General features: G+C 38.6%; 1 protein-coding gene across 1 annotated transcript in view; it reads left to right on the top strand.

The window, feature by feature from the left end:
- LOC150108157 (uncharacterized) overlaps positions 1-25555 on the top strand; it is a 280382-nt gene that overhangs the window by 245643 nt on the left and 9184 nt on the right. Inside the window, exon 18 of the mRNA XM_090390420.1 lies at positions 13470-13583. Within this exon, the coding sequence (XP_090246546.1) occupies positions 13470-13583 (114 nt within the window). The remainder of the gene's footprint in view (positions 1-13469; positions 13584-25555) is intronic.

Here is a 25555-nt window from a genome sequence, read left to right as displayed (position 1 = left end):
GGTGAAGCTGATAACAGAGGAGGTGACCACAGATATGCTACAGGATTCTGTACTTAGCTGCTGCCTTCAATTTGTACACTAATACTTTATACATACATAATTGGCTATGAACAGTTTATATTTTGAGGCTTTTATTGTTTAGAGCAGCATTTCCCAAACTTTTCCTACGACGGAAAACTTCACAAATCCTGAAATTTTAACGGAACACCTTGGTTATTTTGTAATGTATTAATTAATAATTAATTGTTAATTTAGCTGAATTTTCATTATTAATTAATAATTGTTCGTTAATTATTAATTAATTAAACATCGATTAAACATCAACATCATTAAATTAATTTGTGCGGATTTTCATTGACATATCCCATTCTGATCACCAAAAATGTATAATATTATTATAAGTACTTACAAGTGAATGCAGACTTTTTCTCCTGTGCTGGTAGTTTTCCCCTCCCCTGGAGATCGCTTTGTAGGCTGGAGGTGGATGAATCACTATCTGTTGCATCACAAACACCTTCAATAAGAGATTTCTTAACATCAAAATTAAACAAAGTCCCTTGTCTCTTATTCATATTAAAATTTAAATCTGTAGGCCTATTACTTTTAAAAAATCACAGCACTACGGTTTCGAAACAAGCACTTTCACCCTACAATACGAACTTGTGAAGAAAGTGCCAGCCTGGCTGGCCGAGTGGTTAGCGTATCCGCTCTCCAGCCGAACGGCTGTGGGTTCGAATCTCGCCATGGGTATGGATGTTTGTGATTGTCTGTGGAAATACTAGTGGTAGTGGTTGGTGGTAGATGGAGTTGGTGTAGTTGTGGTCAGTTGGTGGATTGAGTGGTGGAGACGGAGTTGTAGAGCACGTGCTCTCCCTCGATGAGTCTTTGGACTCCCTGGAGGTGTCAAATAATAATAATAATAAATAAGTATTCAGTATTATTAGATCTGAAAACCAGATGCAGACTACCTTGATCTTCAATTTCAGTGGAAAAATTTTCTTTATACTTCCTTGCTGATTGATCACTAGCATTTGCAACACAGATGTTATTTTGTTCAGTTTTGAGAACAGAGGATACGCATTATTGTAATCGGCTTGCAGGCAATTTTTATGACAGGTCATAAACAGTGGTATTCCCTTTCCCGAATGTTGAAAGGTTTCGATGTGTGAAAATTAACAATAATTCATGAATACTTCCATGCTTAAAAATACACAGCTTGGTCACTGACATTTGCTACACAGATGTCATTTCCTTCAGTTTTGAGAACAGAGGATACGCTGCCCATTGTTGTAATCTGTGTGCAGGCAATTTTTATGACCAGTCATAAACAGCAGTATTCCCTTTCCCAAATGTCGAAAGGTTTTGATGTGTGAAAATTAATGATACACAGATGTTATTAGGCGTTGTTAGATCTTGAATAAGGACCTTTTCTTCAAAAGGATCATTCATTCAAGATTTAACAAGAATACAATAATAACCAAGAAATACTTGTACTGTTAGTAAAGAAACAAATTGTTAATAGAGAACATAATTGAATTACCTTAAAATGAAGTACAAAAAAAAGGAGGAACTTGTCTGTCTAGTTAGAAATATTGTTGTTTGAAAACAGTAGTAAGAAAAAAATACTCTATGCAAAATGTATGTCAATGTAAACAAAAGTCCAAAGGTTGCATGTGAGTTACCCACGATAAGCGTAATGCCCAAAGCGAAGGCATTCGTGGAAAGTGAATTGAACTCTTTTCAGGGAATGCGAGTTCAATTCGCTTTCCACGAATGCCTTCGCTTCGGGTGTTATGCTTATCGTGGGTAACTCACACGCAACCTTTGGACTTTTATTTGCATTGACATACATTTTGCATAGAGTATTTTTTTCTTACTAGCGTTTTCAAACAACAATATTTCTAACTAGACAGACAAATTCCTCCTTTTTTTTTGTACTTCATTTAGAGAAAACTTTTGCAACAAAAAGAGGGTGCAACAAGAGATAATAAATGCAGATTCATGCGGGTTTCAAGCCCCCCCCCGTGTTTTCTGTTCCTGTTTTCATTCGGACCCATGATGCTGACCAGCAGAAGGGAATTCTATGGCATCGAACGGCAAGTTTCTCCCCGTTGCTGACTGGTGAGTATCAGGCGAGATGACGGCGTTCACCGACTCGGGCCATCGGTAGAAGTGCTACCGGAATGAGACAACAGAAGGTTCCTCCAGGGAGATGGGCAGTCTGACAATAGTGACCAGTGAGACAAGCGTTTGCCCAGCAGAATGCTGAAAATGGTTGTACGTGACAAGTGAAATGACCTCCACATCGACACAACCCACTGAAGCAGTAAAGTATCTAACAGTAAAGGACAGACAAAGGGGACATGGTAACCTCATGCAGCAGTGGTAATGTACAGAATTTTCTTATTTTATTAACAATTAGCATTAGAGGAAAAGGCTGAATCAATTTCTAGTTGGAAGAAAAATGGACAATTGCCCAGAGAACTTTTTAAATGACTTATATGCATTGTAACTTGTTATCTCCATTGGACTGGTAATCGGAGGACTTGAGTTCTTGTGTAAGACCTAATTAATGTGGTGGGGTCTGTGTTAGCATTTGAAGTAAAAATTGTAAACTTGTATTTTCCCATGCTAAGTGTGTTTTAATTGACCAGAGGATATGAGTTATATGTTCATTAACTAGAGTGTTCATTTATGATTGTCAGTTGATTTAGTATTGGTATTGTGATAAGCTTTTGATATGTTTAAACCTAATTGCAAACATTAGATCCTTAATAAACATGTTTTACTATGTAAGCCTGAGTTTTGCTTGAGCATGAGACTAATTTACCACTCATAAAAGTTTGAACCTATGCATAAGGGGAAGGTGAAGAATAAATTAGAAAGGATAGGACCATGACTGCAAACTGAGATCTCTACAGATGCTATATATATATTCAAAATTTAGGTAGCTGTTAGAACTCTGGGAAAGTTTCTCTGAGCAAGAATTCTTCTGTCCTAGGACTCTGACTGTCACAGCTGGAACAAACAAATTTGTCAGAGTTTGAAAAGGCGACGGCCCCAGAGAGATAGACTGGAGATCTCATTCTTAGTTGGCACAAGAGGGGATAATAGTAACATAGATTTAAAGAAAAAAACACAACATAACAGCGTTCTGGGTCTGGGCTTTTTGATATATTCACGAATATTATTCTCCTCAGAATATTTCCACTATAAAATATTCATGAAAAATGCTTAGAAAACTAAAATGACAAATTTCAGGAGAACTTGCAGAACACGTATTCACTTTCCTCAGAACACTAGTGTTCCCCGGAACACAGTTTGGGAAACCCTGTATATCTTATCAGTCTTTGTACTGTTTCAATAATGGTGGCTGCTGTAAGTCTATCAATATATGCTATTGCATAGCCTGCTATTCAAGGAGTACATCTTACACTGCATACTACAAGATTTTGTGACGTAGTGCTTGCAGTATGTTTTCATTCTGGTAATTAGAAATGTGGCAGGTAAGAAACTGTGGAGTGCATATCTGCATAAAACGTAAGAAATGGGAAGAACTCAGAGAGAGAGACATTGATATTAGCATCAATTTAAGAGGCCATGGTAGCAGTGTGTCAGGAACCAGCGAATGTCAACAGAGAGAGAGAGAGAGAGAGAGTTGCATATTGTAATCAAGGGGAGGAAGATGAGCATTATGTGGAAACAAATAATTGTCAGGGAGCATAGTAGATTTAAAAGATGATAACGATTGGGTGGTGAGTGAATGTCAAATGAGAATAGGTTGCTTGGAGAGAGAGAGACAGATACTGAAAGAATAAATAAAATAAAATATCAAAAAAGGAGTTCAGAAGCTTGAAAGAAGAGAAAAGCTAACTGATGAAGCAAAAAAAAGACCATGGACAAGAGAGATTGAGAAGAAGGCAAGATAGTGCATAACCTAGGGATGGAGAGATGACATGAAGGCAGGTAAATGGAAGTGTAAGGAGAGATTAGCGATATAGATGAGCAAGAAATGAATGTAGCAGTGAGGGGTGTGTTGTGTGGAGATTCAGTGATTAATGGAGTTTAAAAAAATGTTAGTGGAGTGTTTGCCTGAAGGAATGATAGTGTGACTATGACAATTAAGCAAGATGAGAGTGGATGAGATGATGGTGAGTACAAGACCTGAGAGGTAGTGTGAGATTTGAGGTACAGCAGAAGAGTGTGAAAAGGAAGATAATAAGTGTTACCTAGATATGATAATGCGAAGTTGAGGAGAAGAGCATCAGTAATAAAGGCATGATAGTGGGAATATGTCAAAAGAGAGAGACTTGGATTATGTGGATGCTTCAAGTGCATTTAACAATAGAATACAGCTATATGCGAGAGGCAGACTGTATTTGAATGAGGAAGGACATAGGTATCTGAAGAGAATGTTGTTCTTGGTACAAGTGAAGGTATCAATGCAAGGAAACTAGAGTTGTCAGGGTAGATAGAAGCAGTGTGTGTGTGGGGGGGGGGGGTCTCTTGTGGAAATAGACCCTGGGGAGATGGGGGAATGTGTGGTGTTATGCAGAGTCAAATGGAGTCTGCATGGAATAATACTATAACAATAGTTATAGAAATACTGAATGCGTTGATGTTTCTTTATACAAATACCAAGAGTATTAGGAATAAAGGAGATAAATTAGTGGCATTGATAGACTCAGCCAGTCCTAAGATTATTAGGATCAGTGAAACATGGTTGACAGATGATACATTGAAGAGAATAGAAGTGTCTACTATATTTTTGCAAGACAGCAAGGGAAAATGTGGTGGAGTATTGCTTATGATGTGATGAGTTTGTTTCCTCTCAGAGCAGAGCGAAATGGCACTAATAGTGTGAGAGTATATGGTGTGAGGTGAGAGTCAGCAGGACAGGATATTTAGGATGTTGCTATAAGCTAGGAAGCATAGAAGATGAAGAGCAGGAGATGTTTATGCAATTGAATTTGTCAAGTACAAAAAGAGTGATCATTATGGGAGATTTAACTAAAGCAATATAAATTGGGAAAAAGGAATTGCATGTAGTAGTAAGATTTTGTATTTGGTCTTAGCATCAGATGACCTCATTGTAACTGAAATTATCCCTACCTCTTGGTGGAATGAATGACCATATAGTCTTGACTGGGCGATGATTAAACATGCAGAAGTATCAAGAAGAAAGGAATTTATGTGGAATTATAAGCTAGGCAATTATAATAATCTTAGAAAGAAGCTTGGGTCAGTTCCATGGGTGGAAGAATTGGAAGAGTGAGATATCACAAGTGCACGGGAACTGATGAAGAAATATTTATTAGAAGCAATGGCAATTTGTATACCTTGAGTGAAAACGACAACACCATTTGGTGTAAAGTAGATGACTAATGATATCAATGGGGAACTGCAGATGAAAAGAAGGTTTTTAGAAAAGTATATGGAGAAGGATGGAGAGCAGTAGCATTAGGAATAGAAGATTCAGGCTATGAAAGTGACTAACATAGTAAGGAAGGAAGGCAGAAGTTGAATATGAGAAGAGATTAGCTCTGAGATCCAAGAAAAATCCAAAGGAATTCTTTTGTTATGCAACAGTAGGAGGAGGAGAGGTGATTATGGAAGAATTGTTAGACATTATGATATTGTTAGACAAAGATTGGAATACAATGACTTTGCAGAAGACATAGTGGAGTTGTTTTCACTTTATTGGAGTGTTTCATCCAATCCTGGATGAAACACTCCAATAAATCCTGGAAAAGAAAGTATTATTACTAGTATAGGGAGGATACGTGGTTTTGAAATGCAAGGAAGAGTGTGTTGCAAATACTCTGAATTCAGTAAGGCAGTGGGACTGGATGGATTTTGCCACATTTTAAAAGAATGTGCTAAGGAACTTAATGTTGACTTGGTTTTTCAGTGCGAGTCTGACTATGGGAAAGATACCCGAGGAGTGGAAGAAGGCCAATGCCATTGCATAAGGATCATTGTAGATTGGAGGTGTCTAACTATAGGCAAGTTTGTATTTTTTCTGTAGTTCTTAAGATTTTGGAGAATTTAATGAGAGATCCTATACAAAATTGGGAAAATTAGAGTGATTTTATCTATGAAGATCAGCATGAATTTATTAAGGGGGATCATCTTATTTTAGTAAAATTGCCTTTTATAATAAAGTAACAAGAGTGGTTGATGGGGGCTGGGGAAGGCATATATTGGCATTTTTTTTATTTTATTTTACAAAAGTATTTGACAGGGTGCCACATGATAAGTTGATATCTAAGTTACAGCATATGGGTTTAGATATCATGTTAGTGAACTGGATTTGGTATTGGCCATATGATAGATATCAGAGAATTGTGTACAAGAGAAAGAAGCAGAAGTTACAAGTGGGATTCCTCAGGGCTCAGTATTCAGATCCATATTGTTTAACCCTTATATCGGTGACATTGTCAATGGATTGCAGGAAGATATTCATTTGTTTGCAGATTATGTGAATCTGGGGTTATTAGTGATAGTGTGGTTGCCCTGCAAGAGGATTTCATTAAGCTGGACAGATGGGCAAATGAATGGAGTATCAGTTTAATGCAACTAAATAGTCTCTCTAAGGTCTTGAAGTTTTTGATCCATCGATAGGCGGTGTCATTCTCTGTTGTAGGAACTGTACTAGAAGAATGAGAGGATGCAAGGAACCTTAAGGTGATGATTGATAGAGACTTGAAGTTTAGGGGATACTGGCCTGGTTAGCCAAGTAGTTAGTGTATCTGCTCTCCTGCCAAAAGGCTGCAGGTCCGAATCCTGCCATGGGCATGGATGTTTGTGATTGTCTGTGAAAATACTAGTGGTGGTGGTGGACAGTACGTGGCATTGATGAAGTCCAGTTAGTTGTAGTTGGTGGACTGAGTAGTGGAGACAGAGAGTTGTAGAGTAGGTGCCCTCCTTCAATGAGTCTTTGGAATCCCTGGAGGTGTCACGTAATAATAATAATATTGCAAAGCCCTGATCAGACAACAACTGGATTATTGTGCTCAGATTTGATTACCTGAATTTGAAGGGGATAAATTAACCTTAGATACGATGCAAACTGGGTGCTTAAGTGTCAAAACTTTATAACTGAGAGGAGACCTCCACGTCACCGTTAAATAAATGCAGAGAACCGACCAGGGCTTCTGACCTAATGTCCAGTCCTCCCCTTCTCGTGGTGCACCCTGTTAGGTATCTACTGGATACTGAACGGACGAGGATGGGCTGGCAGTTTGGGATTTAGCCAACCAAATTGTATTCTTATTGGCTTAAACCAAAATATAAAAATGATGGTACAACATGAGAGAATTTCATGCCAGCTGGGACATCGCCTGGTTAAACAAGGCCCCCGTTGTTTTCACCAGGAAACCAGGGTGAACAGCGAAAAGTCAGCTACTGGAAAAAATCCTAAAAGACATCCCAACTCGTCACTAGAGTTCAAGATCGGTACTATCAACATAAGAAGCCTGAATGGCAAAGAAATGGAGCTAGCAGAGGAACAGAATAAGTACCAGATCGACATAATAGGGATGACTGAAACAAAAAACACAAAATCTGATGAGATTTTTTAAAGCAATAAATAAAAAATGTTGTATTCAGGCAATGACAATCAGGGAAAAGAAGGTGTAGCTATAGTATTGAACACAAAATATGAGGCTAATCTTCTTGAATGGCAATCAGTATTAAGTAGAGCGATGTGGACAAATATCAGAATGGAGAATTGGACAATGAGACTTATTTTTGCCTGTGGTCCCACAGAAGGTTCTACTTACGTAGAAGTGGAGGAATTTTTTGAGGGTTTAGAGAAAGCAACTGATACAATGAAAAAGGAAAAGTGGGTCCTTGTTGGGGATCCAAATAGCAGAGTAGGAAATGATTGTCAAATGTACAAAAATATTTTGGGTAAATCTGGAGAAAAGAGCAAAGCTAATAATAATGGCAAATACCTGTTGGATTTCCACTCAGGACATGGACTGGTTATTACTAACACCATGTTCCAACATAAAAATGTGCACAAATTCACATGGTGAGAAGTTATTCATCATCTATATGGATCACATTATGAAGGAAAGTGATATTAAACCTGATATCAAAATTGGAGATGATGTTATACTTCTAAATAAATCTGCCACAAGTCTGTCAGATTCCCTGACTAAATTGAGTAACTCTTGTAATAGATTTGGTATGAAGGTCAGCAATAACAAGACAAGGACAATGAAAATAGGCAGAAGCATTGAAAATATCAACTGCATTTTGAATGGAGAACCTATAGAACAAGTAAAACATTTCAGCTAATTGGGCACAATTTTTAGTGAAGATAATAAATCAAATATAGAAATAGACATCAAAATCAACAAAACTGGAATGGTAGGAAGTCAAATGAATAAATTTATATGGAATAAGAGAGAAATTAGTCAGAACACTAAACTAGATGTTTACAAGACTGTTCAAACCAATTTTAACCTATGGATCTGAGAGCTAGGTTAGAAATAAAACACTGGAACAGAGACTAGAGACCACAGATATGAGAGTCCAGAGAAAGATTAGAGGGGTGAACAGATTTCATCAGTGGCAATGTCATATTAAAAATGAGGATATTAGGAAAGAACTTGACATTGTTAGCATCCAGGAATGTGTTAGCAGAGCTAATCTCAGGTGGTATGGTCACTTAAACAGAATGGGCGAGGAAAGATTAGCAAAACAAGTGTTCTATGGCAGGTTGGCAGGAAAACGACCCGAGGAAGACCAAGATATAGGTGGATTGATACGGTACAAAGTGCCTTAGACGATAGAAATATAAGATCTGATAATGTTGGAGTCTTGACAAGTAACAGACTGATTTGGAGGAAAATTGTAGATAGGAAATTAATAGTGATGTAATTTATGGGAGAGGAGAGAGTAGTAAAACAAGTGTTCTTTGCCAGATTGGCAGGAAAAAGACCCAGAGGAAGACCAAGATATTGGTGGATTGATACAGTAAAAAGTGCCTTAGAAGATAGAAATATAAGATATGATAATGTTGAAGTTATGACAGGTAACAGATTGATTTGGAGGAAAATTGTAGATAGGAAGTTAGTAATGGTGTCATGAAAGTACTATCATATACAGGATATGATAGTACTTTCATGCAGTACTATCATATCCTGTATACTCCTTGAAGGTACATATCAGAAATTTGATGATGAGGAGGAGGAGGATGCAAACGTGGATATTATTATTATTATCCAGGCCTCCATGTAGTCAAAAGACTCATCGTGGGAGGTCCTTTCTAAGAAACACAAGTCTATCAAGACTCATCGAGGAAGGTCCCTCCTAGGAAACACAAAGTCTATCAAAAAACTCCTTAAATGCACTGACCGTTCTCGCTCTCACCACTATCAGGCAATGCATTCCACGGTTCAACCACCCTCCACGCAAAGAAACCACTCCTTACCCTATTTCTCACAGTTTCCTTTCGTAACTTCCAGGGATGGCCCCCTTGTCATGACTCCTTCCCGCTTATCAACCAAGCGAAAGAACTCCCAAGTGTCAACCCTGTAACCACCTCTCAACAGTTTAAAAGTCTCAATCATATCACCTCTTCTTCTTCTATCCACCAAACACTGCAATCCACATTCCCTCAGCTGATCCTCATAACTAACATTGTACAGTTCTGACCCATCTTTGTTATCTGCCTTTGTACCTTTTCCACAGTTAATTTATCCCCTTCAAATCCTGGGGACCAGATCTGAGAACAAGAAGTGTGGTCTGATCAGAGACTTATACAATGGAATGATAACCCTTTTATCTCTGCAGGTCAGTGTCCTTCTCATTATTGCAGCAATCCTCTGTGTAACCTTCACTACCTTTGCAATATTTCCCTTAAATTTCAGGTTCCTATCAATCATCAACCCCAGATCTCTTGTCTCCCCTACTTCCTCCAGTTTAACTCCTCCCATAGAGTATGCAGCATCTCATCGATGTGTCCCAAACCTCAAGACCTTACATTTTGCTGCATTAAACTGAAACCCCCATTGATTTGCCCATCTATCTAGCTTATTCAAATCCTCTTGCAGGGCCACCACTTGTGCACTATTACTAATAATCCTTCCCAGCTTCGTATAATTTGCAAAAAACTGAATATTCCCTTGCAATCCACTGACAATGTCACTGATATAAAGGTTAAACAATTTATGTCTCAGTACTGAGCCCTGTGGGACCTCACTTGTAACCCTCTGCCTTCTTGAAACTGCTCTGCCATACACAACTCTCTGATACCTATCGGACAGTCAATCCTGAATTCAGTTGACCATTCTAACATCCAGACCCATGTGCTGCAACTTGAATATCAGCTTATCATGTGGCACCCTGTCAAATGCCTTCGCTAAATCTAAGAAAATGCCTTTCCCTCATCTAATGCACTTGTAACTTTATTATAAAAGACTAGCATATTGCTAAAACAAGAGTGTCCCTTCACACATCCATGTTGACTCTCACTGATAACATTACCCTCATATGCCCAATGTTGTATATGGTCCCTCACTACTTTCTCTAAGATCTTAACAACTACTGATGACACACAAACTGACCTATAATTAGACGCTTCCAGTCTGCTACCATCCTTATGCAATGGCACTATCTTACCTTCCTTCCATTCCATGGGCACCTTTCCCACAGCCACACTTTCATTGAAAAGCCAGGTCAAAGGCACTGTCAGTTACGTAGCACATTCTCTCAAAACTCATGGTGAAATACCATCCAGTCCCACAGCTTTACTGACATCCAGAGTACTCAGTATTTGAAACGCACTCTTCTCCTGTACCTATAAACCTCAAACCTGCCCTATCCTTCTAGTATTAAAACTGACTCCTCCAGGATGAAATACTCCAATAAAGTGTTTATTGAACAATTCCACTATGTCCTCTGCATCAGTCACTCTATTCCCATTTTTATCCCACAATATCATTCTTCCAGTCATTTCTCCTCCTACTGGCCACATAGCTAAAAAAACTTCCTAGAATTTTCTTTGGATCTTAGGGCAAATCTCCTCTCATATTCCAGTTTTGCCTTCCTTACCATACTAGTCGCTCTTCCGGCCCGTGTCTTACATTCTTCATGCATCTTCTCTTCACCTGTCTCCTTATATCTCTTCCATAGCCTCTTTTTCACATGCAATTCCTGTTTAATATTGTTTGTCATCCACTTCACTCCAAATATATTATTATTACTTCAAATAAAATGTTATTATTATTATTCCGTGACACCTCCCAGGAGTCCAAAGACTCATTGAGGGAGGACATTTGCTCAACAACTCTGTCTCCACTACTTAATCCACCAACTATACTGAACCACCACTGCTATCATCATCTACACTACCAATGCTATTTACTGCTCACCACCACCACCATTAGTATTTTTGTTTGTAAATTGTGTGTATTCTGAACGCCAATTTGTCAGTATGTGGGATGAAAAACCCGAGTTCCAGGAGAAAAATCCCTGTTACCTATGTATGAGATCTGCTAACTCACCTTCAATTGAAAAATTCTCATATAAAGATTCCTCTCATCATGAAGAGAATCGAGCTTAGGCCATTTTCAATCAAAGGACAAGACATACTGTTGTTCTTTCAATTGCACTACAGAGGCACCTAGGATAACAAAATTGATATCAGGACGGTACATTATTCACTATGAGAATAGACCAAGGATGCAGACTGCAGAAGTTGGTAGATAGAAAAATGACAGGAGATATTATCGAGACATTTAATCATTTGAGAAGTAGTTACAGGGTTGACACTAGGGAGTTCTTTTGTATGATAGAACAAGATTAAGGAGCAAGGACAAAGGATCATCCCTGGAAGTAGTGAGGGTTAGCTTTTTTACATGGATGGTGGTTGGACCGTGGAATGCATTGCATGATAGAGTAGTGAGAGTGAGAGTAAACGAGTTTAAGGAATGGTATGATAGGCTTTGTGTTAAGATGGGCCTCCCATGATGAGTCTTATGACTCCATGGAGGTCCTGAATTTTAATAATGATTGGGTAGAGTCCTGTACAGCATAAATGATGCTGTACAGAATATTTTAGTGTCCTGTGAAAGCTAGGAAAGTTTGAGCTGTGTTACGAGGGTGGTCTGAAAAGTTCTCGGCCTAACAATGAAAAAACGAAGTTATAATTTCAAAATTATTTTTATTTTTCAACATAATCTCCCTTAAGACTAAGACTAATACATTTATTCCAGTGATACTCCAGTGCCATTATCCTGTCCCTGTAGTGATTCTCAGTAAGATTTGCAAAATACCCCTCTACAGCTGCAATCATCTCTTGACCAGCGAGAGAGTTTTGATTTTGGGAAGAGATAGAAGTCAGAGGGAGCCAAATCTGGGGTATAGGGTGGATATTCCAACAATTCATTATGCAGATCCATTAATTTTCTCATTGCCAAAACATCTTTGTGGGCAATTGCATTGTCCTGATGAAAGATGATATTTTTCTTCTGCAAACCAGGTCTTTTCTCACAAATCAAATTTTTTTTGTCTAATCTGGTTAAAAGATTGGAATAATATTCCCCAATTATTGTTTTACCCTTTTCAAAACAATTAATAAACAAAATGTCTTTAGCATCCCAAAACAGCAATGCCATGACCTTTCCTGCTGATAGAACTAACTTTGTCTTCCTTGGCACTGAACAACCGGCTTCTGTCCACTGTTATGACTGCTGTTTGGATTCTAGTGTGTAATGGTGAATCCAAGTCTCATCCATAGTAATAAATTGACACACAAAATCAGTTTTATTCTTGTTAAAATACTCCAAACACTGTTCAGAGATTTTCATACGAGTGCATTTTTGATATGCTGTGAGCAAGCGCAGCTCCCATCTTGGACAAAGCTTTATCATCTGCAATTCTTCATGCAAAATATATCCTACATGTTCTTTTGAAATGCCTATAGTCTCAGCAATTTCACGCACTTTGACTCGCCAGTCATCCAATACCATATTGTGCACTTGATCAATGATTTCTGCTGTTGTTACACTTTTTAGACGTCCTTCACGTGGATCATCTTCAAGGCTGGTACGCCCATGTTTAAACTCGGCAGCCCATTTCTTAATTGTCGAAAACGAAGGAGAAGAGTGCCCATAAACTTTTATGAATTTCGTTTGGCTTTAAACCTTCTTTCACAAAGAATTTTATAATCACACAATACTCAATTTTATCCATTTCAAGGGATACAGACAACACTTTTGCTTCAGATAGCTGTATAAAACAAACTACTTGATAGAATGACTTGCAATTTCACATGGATGCTTATGACAGATGTACCAACTTAGAAATAAAAAATAAAAAATCTTGCCGATAGTGTTGCCATATATGGTTGAGGCTGAGAACTTTTCAGACCACCCTTGTATTTGATTATAAACTAGTTGAACTAAAAATTAATTATGTTTAGTCTAATATAATCTTTCTTTTCTCTTCTCAAGGATTAAGCAACCTTGGGGAAATAAAGCTGGGCCTAGTAATGACCAAAGGACAGCTAGTAGTTGAAGTGGTTAGTGCAAAAAAGCTTGGATTGAATTCAATTGGCCAGCCTCCAGGTAAATATGTTAAGTATTTATTTATTTTTGTTAAATAAACCTTCTGAACTATGCTAGATTAGAATGAGATAAACTTACACAGTGTTTTGCATATTTCTTTCAAATGCTGTATAGGTAGTTAAAATAGCTTTGAATAATTTCTGTTGAGCACAGCAAACACATCAAGAAACTCAGACTAGCAACCAAACTTTATGACTGGTCCATAGTACAAGACATTTATTTATATCATGTAGTATAGACTCAAACTCAGCAAGCCACTGCATAACTCACAAAACTACATGAAGAATTTATTATAATGCTGAAATACATTGAGATATGTAAAAATGGAGAAAACTTGTCTTGAAGCAGTGAGTGTACCTTTTTAGTATTATTATGGAGTTTGGTTCAAAGCCATTTCGTATGCAGGTATGTAATTTGTTGCTCCTTTAACATAGGAAATTTTTTGATTCATTGAGTATTTTTCTTGGGTTAGTTAGTGTATTGTTCCTGTATTATTGTGGTTTTTACTGATTTTACTGCATATGCTGATGTAATTTAAGACATATTGTTAAAGTAAGATAGTTTTTGAAAATGGCATCAAAAACCCAGAGAACAATAGACAGTGTCGAAAGATAAGGATAATGATAACACGGAACCTGGATATGAGAAGAACCTTTATATTGATGACATAAATGAAGAAAAATTAACATATGAAATTTCCAGATTAAAAGGAATTATTCAAAAATCAAACAGAACTGAGACAGAAAATCAAAAATAAGAGAAAGAAAATCACTTCTATTCATAAGTTATAAGTGAATAATAATAATAATAAAATAAATCAATTGGAATATAAGAAGAAAAAAAAAAAAGAAACAATATGATATAGCAATTCAGTAACTAAATTTGTGCTTGATGACAGTTTTACATTGAGCTTTCCAGGAGTTAAAATAAGGGATATAACAAAGGCAATAGAGAAACAGAAAAGAAATGTAAAGCGATGGTAGTGCTTGTAATGATTTAAATAATGATAAATATAGTATGAGAGAGGATATGGAAGGCTTGATGGAAGAAGTGAGAAAGAAAAGTTAAAAAATTAAAAATGTTTAGTTTATTGCCAAGATATAGTAATAATAATAATTATTATTATTATTATGGGCGACTCCAGGGAGTCCTTCGACTCATCGAGCGAGGCCCTAAACAACATGTCCACACAACTATATAATATTCTCACAGTATCTGTCATACCTTGCCTTGAACTCACTCACTGTCATAGCACCCACAACAGACTCTGACAGCTTATTCCACTCATTTACCACTCTAAAAGTAAAGAACCCAGCTCTAACACCACTGCTAACCACACTCTTGCCCAGCTTCCATAGATGTCCCCTAGTTCTCCCACCACCAGTCCTGATCTCAAAATCATCCTCTGAATTAATCCTGTAGAAACCCTTTAGCAATTTGAATGTCTCAATCATATCTCCCCTTTTCCGCCTATCAACCAATTTCTGCAACCCACAAATCTTCAACCTGTTCTCATAAGGTTCATTCCATAGACCTGCTATCATCTTGGTCACTCGCCTCTGGATCCTCTCCACCTCCTCCCCATCAAGAAGAAACCTAGGTGACCAAATCTGGGCACAGTAGTCGAGATGAGGTCTTATCAAGGCTCGGTACAGAGGAACAATAACTTGCTTGTCTCTGCTCGTCAAGGTATTTTTCAACAACCAAGTGAGTTGATGAGCCGATTTAGCCACTTTTGCGATGTGCCCCCTAAGGCACATTGCAAAAGGACTTGGGAGTCCCTGGCCTCATCAATCTCCTGGAGTACAGTTCCACCAATGTGGTGGAACTGTACTCCAGGAGATTGATGAGGCCAGATACTGCTGCTAATCTTTTCACCCCAAAATGGAAAACCTTACATTTTGTCACAATAAATTGACATCCATTCTCCTTAGCCCAGGACTCCAATCTATCCAAATCGTCCCGCAAGATTTTGACATCTTCTGCATTCACTATTGGCCTACCCAACTTTGCATCATCAACGAACAAATGAACTGTTCCTCTTAGATCCTTCCCTATATCGTTAATAAACAAATTAGACAACAGTGGTCCAAGAACAGAACCCTGCAGCACACTACTAGTCACAGGCTGTCTTTTGGACTCTACTCCTGAATAAACCACTCTCTGATATCTCTACATCAACTGCCCTCCTATCCATCTCACCAACCCTATATTCATCCCCATATGCTGCAGTTTACTGATTAGAATTCCATGTGGTATCCTGTCAAAGGCCTTAGCAAGGTCCAGTAAAATCACTGTAAACCCATTACCCTTATCCAGTTCAGCCGTCACTGTGTTATAAAACTTGAGCAAGTTACCGAGGCATGATCTACGATCTACCCTTCACAAAGCCATGCTGTCCCCCCCGTACAGTATTTCATTTTCATCACTCCATTCCTGTATTTTTCCCTTGACTACTTTCTCCAAGACCTTGACAACGACGCTTGATATGCTGGTCGGTCGGTAATTTGCAACAGTAGTCTTGCATCCTCTTTATGCAGTGGAACTATTTTCCCCTCTTTCCACACCTTTGGAACTAAACCAGACCTGAGACTCAAATTAAAGAATTACTGATAATTCTTTAGCCGCTTCACATAAGGCCCGTGCCAGTACACCATCCAATCCCACAGATGTATTCACATTAAGGTTCTGTAATAGACTATTCACCTCCACTTCATTCATCACAATTCCCATATAAACTAATGGTTCCTTCATTTTTTTCAAATGTAACCACCTGGATGATATACTCTTGCAAAGTGCTCGCTCAGTAATTCCACTATATTGACTGATTCAGTGACCTCCTTACCATCGTCATTCCTTAAATTCATTCTGCCGTGTACGTTTTCTTTTTTTTTTTTTGCTGGCAGCATACTGAAAGAACTGTTTGGGATTCTCTTTAGCTGGCACAGCTAGTTTCCTTTCATAATCCGCTTTTGCTTTTTTTACCACACTCGTTACCCTTTTGGCCTGTGCTTTATACCATTCGTGTGCCTGCAGGTCACCTTTCTCTTTAAATTTCCTCCACAGTTGTTTCTTTTTTTGCAGCTCAAGCTTAATGGTGTTATTCATCCATTTAACCTCTACTTGTTTTACTATTCGGACCCTAGGTATACAATCAGCCATAACCTCCTGTAAATGCTCCTTGACTACTTCCCATGCTCTATCGACATACAGCCCTTGCAGTTTTTATTATTATTATTATTATTCAGGCCTCCATGGAGTCAAAAGACTCATCGTGGGAGGTCCTTCCTAAGAACATAAAGTCTGTCGAGATTCATCGAGGGGAGGTCCCCCTTAAGAAACACAAAGTCTATCATACCACTCCTTAAACTCATTGACCGTTCTCACTCTCACCACTCCATCAGGCAATGCATTCCACGGTTCAACCATCCTCCACGCAAAGAAACCACTCCTCACCCTCTTGCTCACAGTTTCCTTTCGTAACTTCCAGGGATGGCCTCTTGTCATCACTCCTTCCCGCTGTTCAACCAAGCGAAAGAACTCCCCAGTGTCAACCCTGTAACCACCTCTCAACAGTTTAAAAGTGTCAATCATATCACCTCTCCTTCTTCTATCCACCAAACTCTGCAGTCCACATTCCCTCAGCCGATCCTCATAACTATCCTTGTACAGTCCTGAAACCATCTTTGTCATCCATCTTTGTATTCTTTCCACAGTTAATTTATCCCCTTCAAATCCTGGGGACCAAATCTGAGAACAGTAGTCTAAGTGTGGTCTGATTAGAGAGTTATACAACGGAATGATAACCCTTTTATCTCTAAAGGTCAGTGTCCTTCTCATAATTGCAGCAATCCTCTGTGTTACCTTCACCACCTTTGCAATATGTCCCCTATATTTCAGGTTTCTATCAATCATCAACCCCAGATCTCTTGTCTCCTCTACTTCCTCCAGTTTAACTCCTCTCATAGAGTATACAGCATCTCATCAATGTGTCCCAAACCTCAAGACCTTACATTTTGCTGCATTAAACTGAAACCCCCTATTCATTTGCCCATCTATCTAGCTTATTCAAATCCTCTAGCAGGGATACCACATCTGCACTATTACTAATAATCCTTCCCAGCTTCACATCATCTGCAAACAAATGAATATCCCCTTGCAATCCACTGGCAATGTCATTGATATAAAGGTTAAACAATATAGGTCCTAGTACTGAGCCCTGTGGGACCCCCACTTGTAACCCTCTGCCTCCTAGAAACTGCTCCACCATACACAACTTTCTGATGCCTATCAGATAGTCAATCTTGAATCTAGTTGACCAATCTGACATCCAGACGTGCTGCAACTTAAATATCAGCTTATCATGTGGCACCCTGACAAATGCCTTTGCTAAGTCTAAGAAAATTGCAGTATATGCCTTTCCCCTCATCTAATGTTCTTGTAACTTTATTATAAAATGCTAGCATATTGCTAAAACAAGAGCACCCTTTCACAAATCCATGTTGACTCTCACAGATAACATTACCCTCATCTGCCCAATGCTGTATACGGTCCCTCACTACTTCAAAATCTTACTAACTACTGATGACACACAAACTGGCCTATAATTAGACTAGTCTGCTACAGCCCTAATGCAATCCCACTATCTTACCTTCCTTCCATTCCATGGGCACCTTTCCCGCAGCCACACTTTCATTGAAAAGCCAGGTCAAAGGCACTGTCAGTTCCCTAGCAATCATTCTCTCAAATCTCGTGGTGAAATACCATCCAGTCCCACAGCTTTACTGACATCCAGAGTACTCAGTATTTGGAACACACTCTTTTCCTGCACTTCTAAACCTCGAACCTGCCCTATCCCTCTAGTATTCAAATTGACTCCTCCAGGATGAAATACTCCAATAAAGTGTTCATTGAACAATTCCACTATGTCCTCTGCATCAGTCACTCTATTCCCATTTTTATCCCACAATGTCATTCTTCCACAGTCATTTCTCCTCCTACTGGCCACATAGCTAAAAAATTCCCTAGGATTTTCCTTGGATCCAAGGGCCAATCTTTTCTCATATTCCAGTTTTGCCTTCTTTACCATACTAGTTCACTCTCCTGGCCTGTGTCTTATATTCTTAATGCATCTTCTCTTCACTTGTCTCTTTATATCTCTTCCATAGCCTCTTTTTCGCATGCAGTTCCTCTTTAATATTGTTTGTCATCCACTTTACTCTAAATTGTGTCCTCTTCTTCACTCGTGGAATACAGCTTTCCATTGCTGCTAACAAATATTCCTTCACAATTTCCCAAGCACTACTGATATCCCAGCCTTCCAATTCCGCCCTCCATGAAACTTCTCCAAGTTGACGTCTAAGACTATTATAATCACTGCTTTATAATTCCACATAAGTTCCCGTCTCTTTGATACTCCTGCATGTCTATTCATTTTCCAAGTCAAAACCATATGGTCACTCTCTCCAACTGGTGGGAGAGATGTCATCTCAGTTATTATCAACTCTTTTGATGCTATAACCAAATCCAAAACTCTTGAACCTCTTGTTCCCTCTGTTACATGTTGCCTAAGACATTTGTCCCTCAAGAATTCTAGAAATTCCATTCCCTTATTGCTACATGCATCTTCCTCTCTCCAATTTATACTACTGTAGTTAAAATCTCCCAGAACAATCATTCTTCTTGCACTTGCCAAACTTAACTGTCTAAACATCTCCTGGTCCCCATCCTCTGTCATCCTGGGTCTGTAGCAACACCCCACTAAATATCCTGTCTTGCCTACCTCTACCTCACACCATATGCTCTCAAAATCATTTGTGTCACTTTCTTCCAAAGTCTCCATCACTTATCATAAGCAGTACCCCACCACCACGCTTTCTCCTCCTATCCTGACGAAAAATGCTGTATCCAGTGACTTCTATTCCTGTTATTATATCCCCTTCTGTCAACCACTTCTCAGTGATCCCAATAACTTTTTGCTATCTGCGCCACCAATTCCTCTCCCTTATTCCGGATACTCCTGGCATTAGTATAAAGCATATAAATGCCATTGTTTCTATACCCAGCATTATCCCTTCTAGACTCCACTGGGCTCAGTGGTACCTGATGTCATCTCCCTTCTCCCAACTATCCATTTCCACAAGCGGCCACCCCTGCTATCATCCTCCCTGGGACACACTGACTCGTTCAGAACAGCAATCTCTCCAGATGCCTACATCCTTCCTCATTCAAATGTAAGCGGTCTCTCGCATACAATTCCTCTCATTCCTCAAACGCACTCCAAGCATCAACATATACCAGTCCTCTCTTGTCACACATTCTCACTATTATGCCATTCAATATCACTGCTCTTCTGCTCAGCTGATCATTATCATACCTAGGCAACACGCACACTATTTTTCCTATCTCTCTGTCTTCTTCCATACAGCCTCAAGCAAAAATCTCATATCTCTCGCTGCCCAACTTACATTACCACTCAAGTCATTTGTTCCTACCATCACAATCATCTCATCCACCCTTTCACCTCTCTTAATTGCCATAGCCACCCTTTCTATCGTTCCTCCTGGCAAACACTCCTCACGCATCCTATCTTGAACACCACGAATCATTGAGTCACCGTACGTTATACCTCTTACCATTCCCTCTCTCCTATTGTTCCATTCTCTCCTCTTCATTCATTCCCATAGGTCTCTCTCATTCCCTCTCCTCTACTGCTATTCTCTCTTCTAGCATTCCCATACCTCTCTCTCTCTCCTACTGTTTCCATTCTCTCCTCTTCTAGCACTTCCATCTCTCTCTCTCTCTCATTCCATCTCTCCTACTGTTTCCATCCTCTCGTCTGCTAGCATTCCCATACCTCTCTCTCATGCCCTCTCTTCTACTGTTTCCATTCTCTCCTCTTCTAATGCTCCTAAAATTCTCTCTCTCCCCTTCTCTGATTCGGCTTGCATTTATCTCTTCCATTTTCCTAATCTTATCTATCATACGTCTGCTCTCATTTACAAGACATTCCACTTCCTCTTTCAGCTCATCTAATTCCCTCTGCAGGTCAGTCACTTTTAATCTAAATTCACTCCCCCAAACAAATGCCATGCCATGGCACTGAACCAAGCAATCTCCTAAGCTTGTCATACTTGCCAGTACGGTAATTCAACATATACCCTGTCTTAATCGAAAATTCCACACCTTTAGCCACCTCCCAGGTCAAGACCTTATGATCAGTCTCACCAATAGGTGGCAACATGGTCATATTCATTACAGTCAAATTCTCGGATGCTATTACCAGGTCAAGCACTCTCAAACCCCCTCGTATTTTCAATTGCGTGCTGTCTCAGATAGTTATCCCTTAATAATTGAATAAAATCCATTTCCTTCCTCACATGTGTCCTCTCCTCCTTCCAATCAATGTTACCATAGTTGAAATCCCCCATAATAATTACCCTCCTTCCACTCATTTCATCAATTTGTTTATGCATACTATCTCCACCATCTATTCCATCACCTGGTCTATAGCAGCACCCAACTGTATATTTTGTTCTGCCAGTCTCAATCTCACACCAAATAGCCTCAAATGAGCTCTTTTCACTATCCTGCAATACAACTTCAATTCTCCTTGGCTGCAGCCAAGTCAATGAATAATTAAATTAACTGTCAGGACATTCACAACTAATTCCGGCAGTTCATCCCACTCGATCAACATTCTTCATGCAAATAATCCAGACTACACACCCTTACTAGCTACACTCTTACACATATTCCATGGGATGACCTCTAGTTCACTGACTATTTGTCATTGCAGATATGTCTAATGTTATGCATTAAGGGAAGGGCCACAACCCAGACTAGTTTCGACCTTTATTGAGGTTTCTTCAGAGGCAGAAGTATTAGCAGGTCATCTCTACCTATAGGAGTTGCCAAATGGTGTGCCACCCTTTTTTAATAAATTACTCTGGATTTAGAGAAAGATGTTGAAAGTTTATTTTTCACTTGGTTAGAGTATAATAAATTTGTATAATAATAAAAGAGTATAACAAAACACTTCTCCTTGCGGATATGTCTAATGAAGAGACCTCAATAAAGGTCGAAACTAGTCTGGGTTGTGGCCCTTCCCTTAATGCATAACATTAGACATATCCGCAAGGAGATGTGTTTTGCATTATGGGAGATACTGAGATAGAAGTGTTGGTAGCTTGCTTCACCTTTGCAAGGAGTGTCCTGGTGTTGTACCACCTTACCCTAGTCCTTATCCACCTTACCCACGCAAACTTTGTTTGCTCACACTTGGATAAAGGATTAAACTAAATTTATTATACTCTAACCGAGTGAAAAATAAACTTTCAATATTTGTCATGTATTGAAAATTTTCCTTTGTGTAAATTTTATAAAATTCCTCTAATATAAGTTTCTATCATGTCTCCTCTTTTCTTCCAATCAACCAAACTTTGTAACTGACACGCCTTCAATCTGTTCTCATTTTCACAGAGCAGTTTTCGTCACTTGTCTCTGAATCTTCTCCACCACCTCCTGATCCCCATGAAATGCAGGTGACCAAATCTGTGCACAATAGTCAAAACGTCACTGGCCTGGTTGGCCAAGTGGTTAGCGTATCTACTCTCCAGCCAAAAGGCTGTGGCATGGATGTTTGTGATTATCTGTGAAAATACTAGTGGTGGTGGTGGGTGGTAGTGGCATTGGTGTAGTTGGTGGATTGAGTGGTGGAGACAGAGCTGTAGAGTAGGTACTCTCCCTCGATGAGTCTTTGGACTCCCTGGAGGTGTCACCTAATAATAATAATAATAATAATAATAATAATAATGTGTTCAAATCATAGTCTTACTGTTTAAAGAGGGATAATAACTTTCCTATCTTTACTTGTTAACATGTTTTTCAACATCCAATAATCCTTTGAGATATTTTATCAACTTTTGCAATATGAATTCTGAACTTCAACTCTCTGTTCACCATTATCCCTAGTCCCATCAGTTTCCTGCAATCCAGTACCATCAATATGATAGACAGTATGCAACTTTTTCAGTCTGAAGTGCATAACCTTACATTTTGTAACATTAAATTGATAATCATTATCCTTTGTCCACAATGCCAATTTATTTAAATCATCCTACAGGATATTTACATCACCTTTATCAACTATTGCCCTCCTAAGTTTTGCATCATCAGCAAACAAATGAATATCCTCCCCCCCCCCTTAAATGTTTCCCTATATCGTTGATATACAAGTTAAAGTACTGACCCTAATACGCTGAGGTATCCTACTAGTCACCCTCATTCTCCTAGATTCCATTCCACCATATACTACTCTCTGTCTGTCAGCCATCTTCCTATCCATATGCTACCATCTTCATATCCATTACCATTTGCTCTAGTTTTTGTAATAGTTTTCCATGTGGAATTCTGTCAAATGTCTTTGCAAAGTCTATGGTGTATCCATTTCCTTCATCCTATTTCACTGTCACTTTATTATAATATGTGAATAAATTACTAAGACAGGACCTACCCTTTACAAAACTCTGCTGTCCACTGCTAACTTACAGCTCAGATATAGACTATATATTGCTTGATATAACATCCCATTTACACTATATAATTGTAGCACTTTGCACTGCTCCATTTTCATCTCATCTCCATGTAGTCAAAAGACTCATCACTGTAGGTTCAGACTATCATGCAAAAAGATCACCACGAGAAGACTTAAATGTTGAAGATCAAAAGATCATCAACATTTAGGTCTTCTCTAAGGCACTTCTGACTGAATCACCTCACCTAGATCTTGGTTTAACTCTGGATCTTTTTCCTGATATTTGTCATTAAATACCTACTTTGCTAACCTCTTCTCTCAACTCTTAAATTGACTATACCACCTGAGATTAGCCCTGCTCACATATTCTGGAATGCTATCAATGTCAAGTTTTTTCTTCTTAACATTTTCATTTTTAATGTGATTTTGCCAATGATGTCATCCATTCAGGCACCTAATTTTTCTCAGAACTCTCAAGTCCATAACTTGAATAACTTGGTTTTAATACTGTCATGTATACTGTGTAGTGTTTTGGATAATTTCTCTCTTATTTCATATAAATTTATTCAACTGATTTCCCCACTATAAAAGCTTTGCTTATTCTCTTGTCTATTTCCATATTTAATTTGCCTTCTTTACTAAAAATTGCCTAAATAGCTGAAATATTTTACTTGTTCTATAGGTTCTCCATTGAGAATGTAGCTGAGGTGGTCTGTGTTCCTGCCTATTTTCATAGTTTCAGTCTTTTTATTGCTGATTTTCATGCCAAATTTGTTACAGCTGTTATTCAGTTTAGTTAGAGAATCCTGCAGATTTGTGCTTGATTTATTATCAACTTCATCTACATAAAATAGAGAGCTGACATTAACATTTCCAATTTTGATATCAGGTTTAATACTACTTTCATAATGCAGTCACTTCTGCAGAGTGGCCATACCAATACTAAGGAATCAAACCATTCAGATAAAGTGAAAGGATAAGTACTGGAAACCTTTTTTGAGGAAAACGAAATGCTTCAAATGGGGTAAGACAGCATCAAGAAAAGGAAGAATAAGTGCTGCTAATATTATCATCCATCTTCTCAGTAAGAGCTGCTCAGCGAAGGCAAACAGCTCTTACCTTGCTTGCAGATGACCCCCCCAATTTCTTCTTGGGAATTATTCATGTTAAATGAAATCCTCCAGTGCATTTTACTCCATACAAGTGAAGAAATTGTAACAAAATGGAATAAATACAAGGACCCTGGAATAACTTACACAAAAGATCTTGATATGGTTGAGTTGAAAGCCTTTATTGGATTGCCGTATCTGTCAGGAACCATGAAATTAGGACATGAAGATTACAGGCCTTTTTGCCAATGATGGAACTGGTACAGACATATTTTGTACCACCATGAATATATCCCAATTTAGATTTATATATGTTGCCTCAGATTTCATGACAAATGAACACGACAAGCAAGAAAGGAAGGTGATAATGTTTGTGGCAATTCATGATGTTTGGGATATTTTCATAAAAAACTGTAAATCCCATTTTATACCAGGATATTTCATGACTATTGATAAGATGCTAGTGCCTTTTAGGGGGTATTGTAGTTTCAAGATGTACGTGCCAAAGAAGCCAGCCAAGTATGGATTTGAAGGTGCTCTGCTTATGTGATTCAAAAACATTCCATCTATGCAGTGTGTTTGTATACACAGGAAAGGATGACAAGCACAACAATAAGCCCAACATTCCTACAGACACAGTACTGAAGTTGACTGTTCTTGTTTGTCTCCTACTGGACAATGGAACTGGCAGATGAACTCTAAAAGCATAAGCTAATGATGCTTGTCACAACCGACAGCATCTAGTTGGTTCTGCTGTCTTTGGACATACCTCCAATCTTATGTTATGGTCTTTTGTACCTAAGAAAAATAGATCTGTTGTATTTCTTTCAAGTATGCACCACGATCAATTCATAGAACCAGAAAATCAGACATGATATTACACCACAACTGAAGTAAAGGTGGTGTCAACTCCCTAGACCAGCTGTGTTCCAATCATTCAGTGGCCTGGCAAACATTCAGGTGGTGCCAATGGCTATCTTTTTTTGCCATGCTCAACATCATTGTAGTGAATACCACAGTTGTTTGCAAGATTAGAAATTCCTCAAAAGAAGACAATTCAGCTATGAGATACATATTCTTATCAACTTGGGAAAGTCTCTCATCAAACTTGAAGTTGCTCGTAGAGACAACTTCAAGTTTGATGAGAGAGTGCTCGTGTCTTTTCTCCAAGCGAATTTGTGCATATCTTTATGTTGGAACATGGTGTTAGTAATGACCAGTCCATATCCTGTGCAGAAATCCAGCAGGTACTTACCATTATTATTAGCTTTTCCCTTTTCTCTAAATTTTCTTAAAATATTTCTCAATGCCTGGTAGGATTCATTTCC

Source organism: Typopeltis vanoorti, chromosome 3 (genome assembly GCF_054136105.1).
Source record: "Typopeltis vanoorti isolate ZY-2024b chromosome 3, IOZ_Tvanoo_1.0, whole genome shotgun sequence".
Classification (NCBI taxonomy): domain Eukaryota; kingdom Metazoa; phylum Arthropoda; class Arachnida; order Uropygi; family Thelyphonidae; genus Typopeltis; species Typopeltis vanoorti.
Note: the sequence above shows the minus strand (reverse complement) of the source record. Positions and strands in the feature narration are given on the sequence as shown.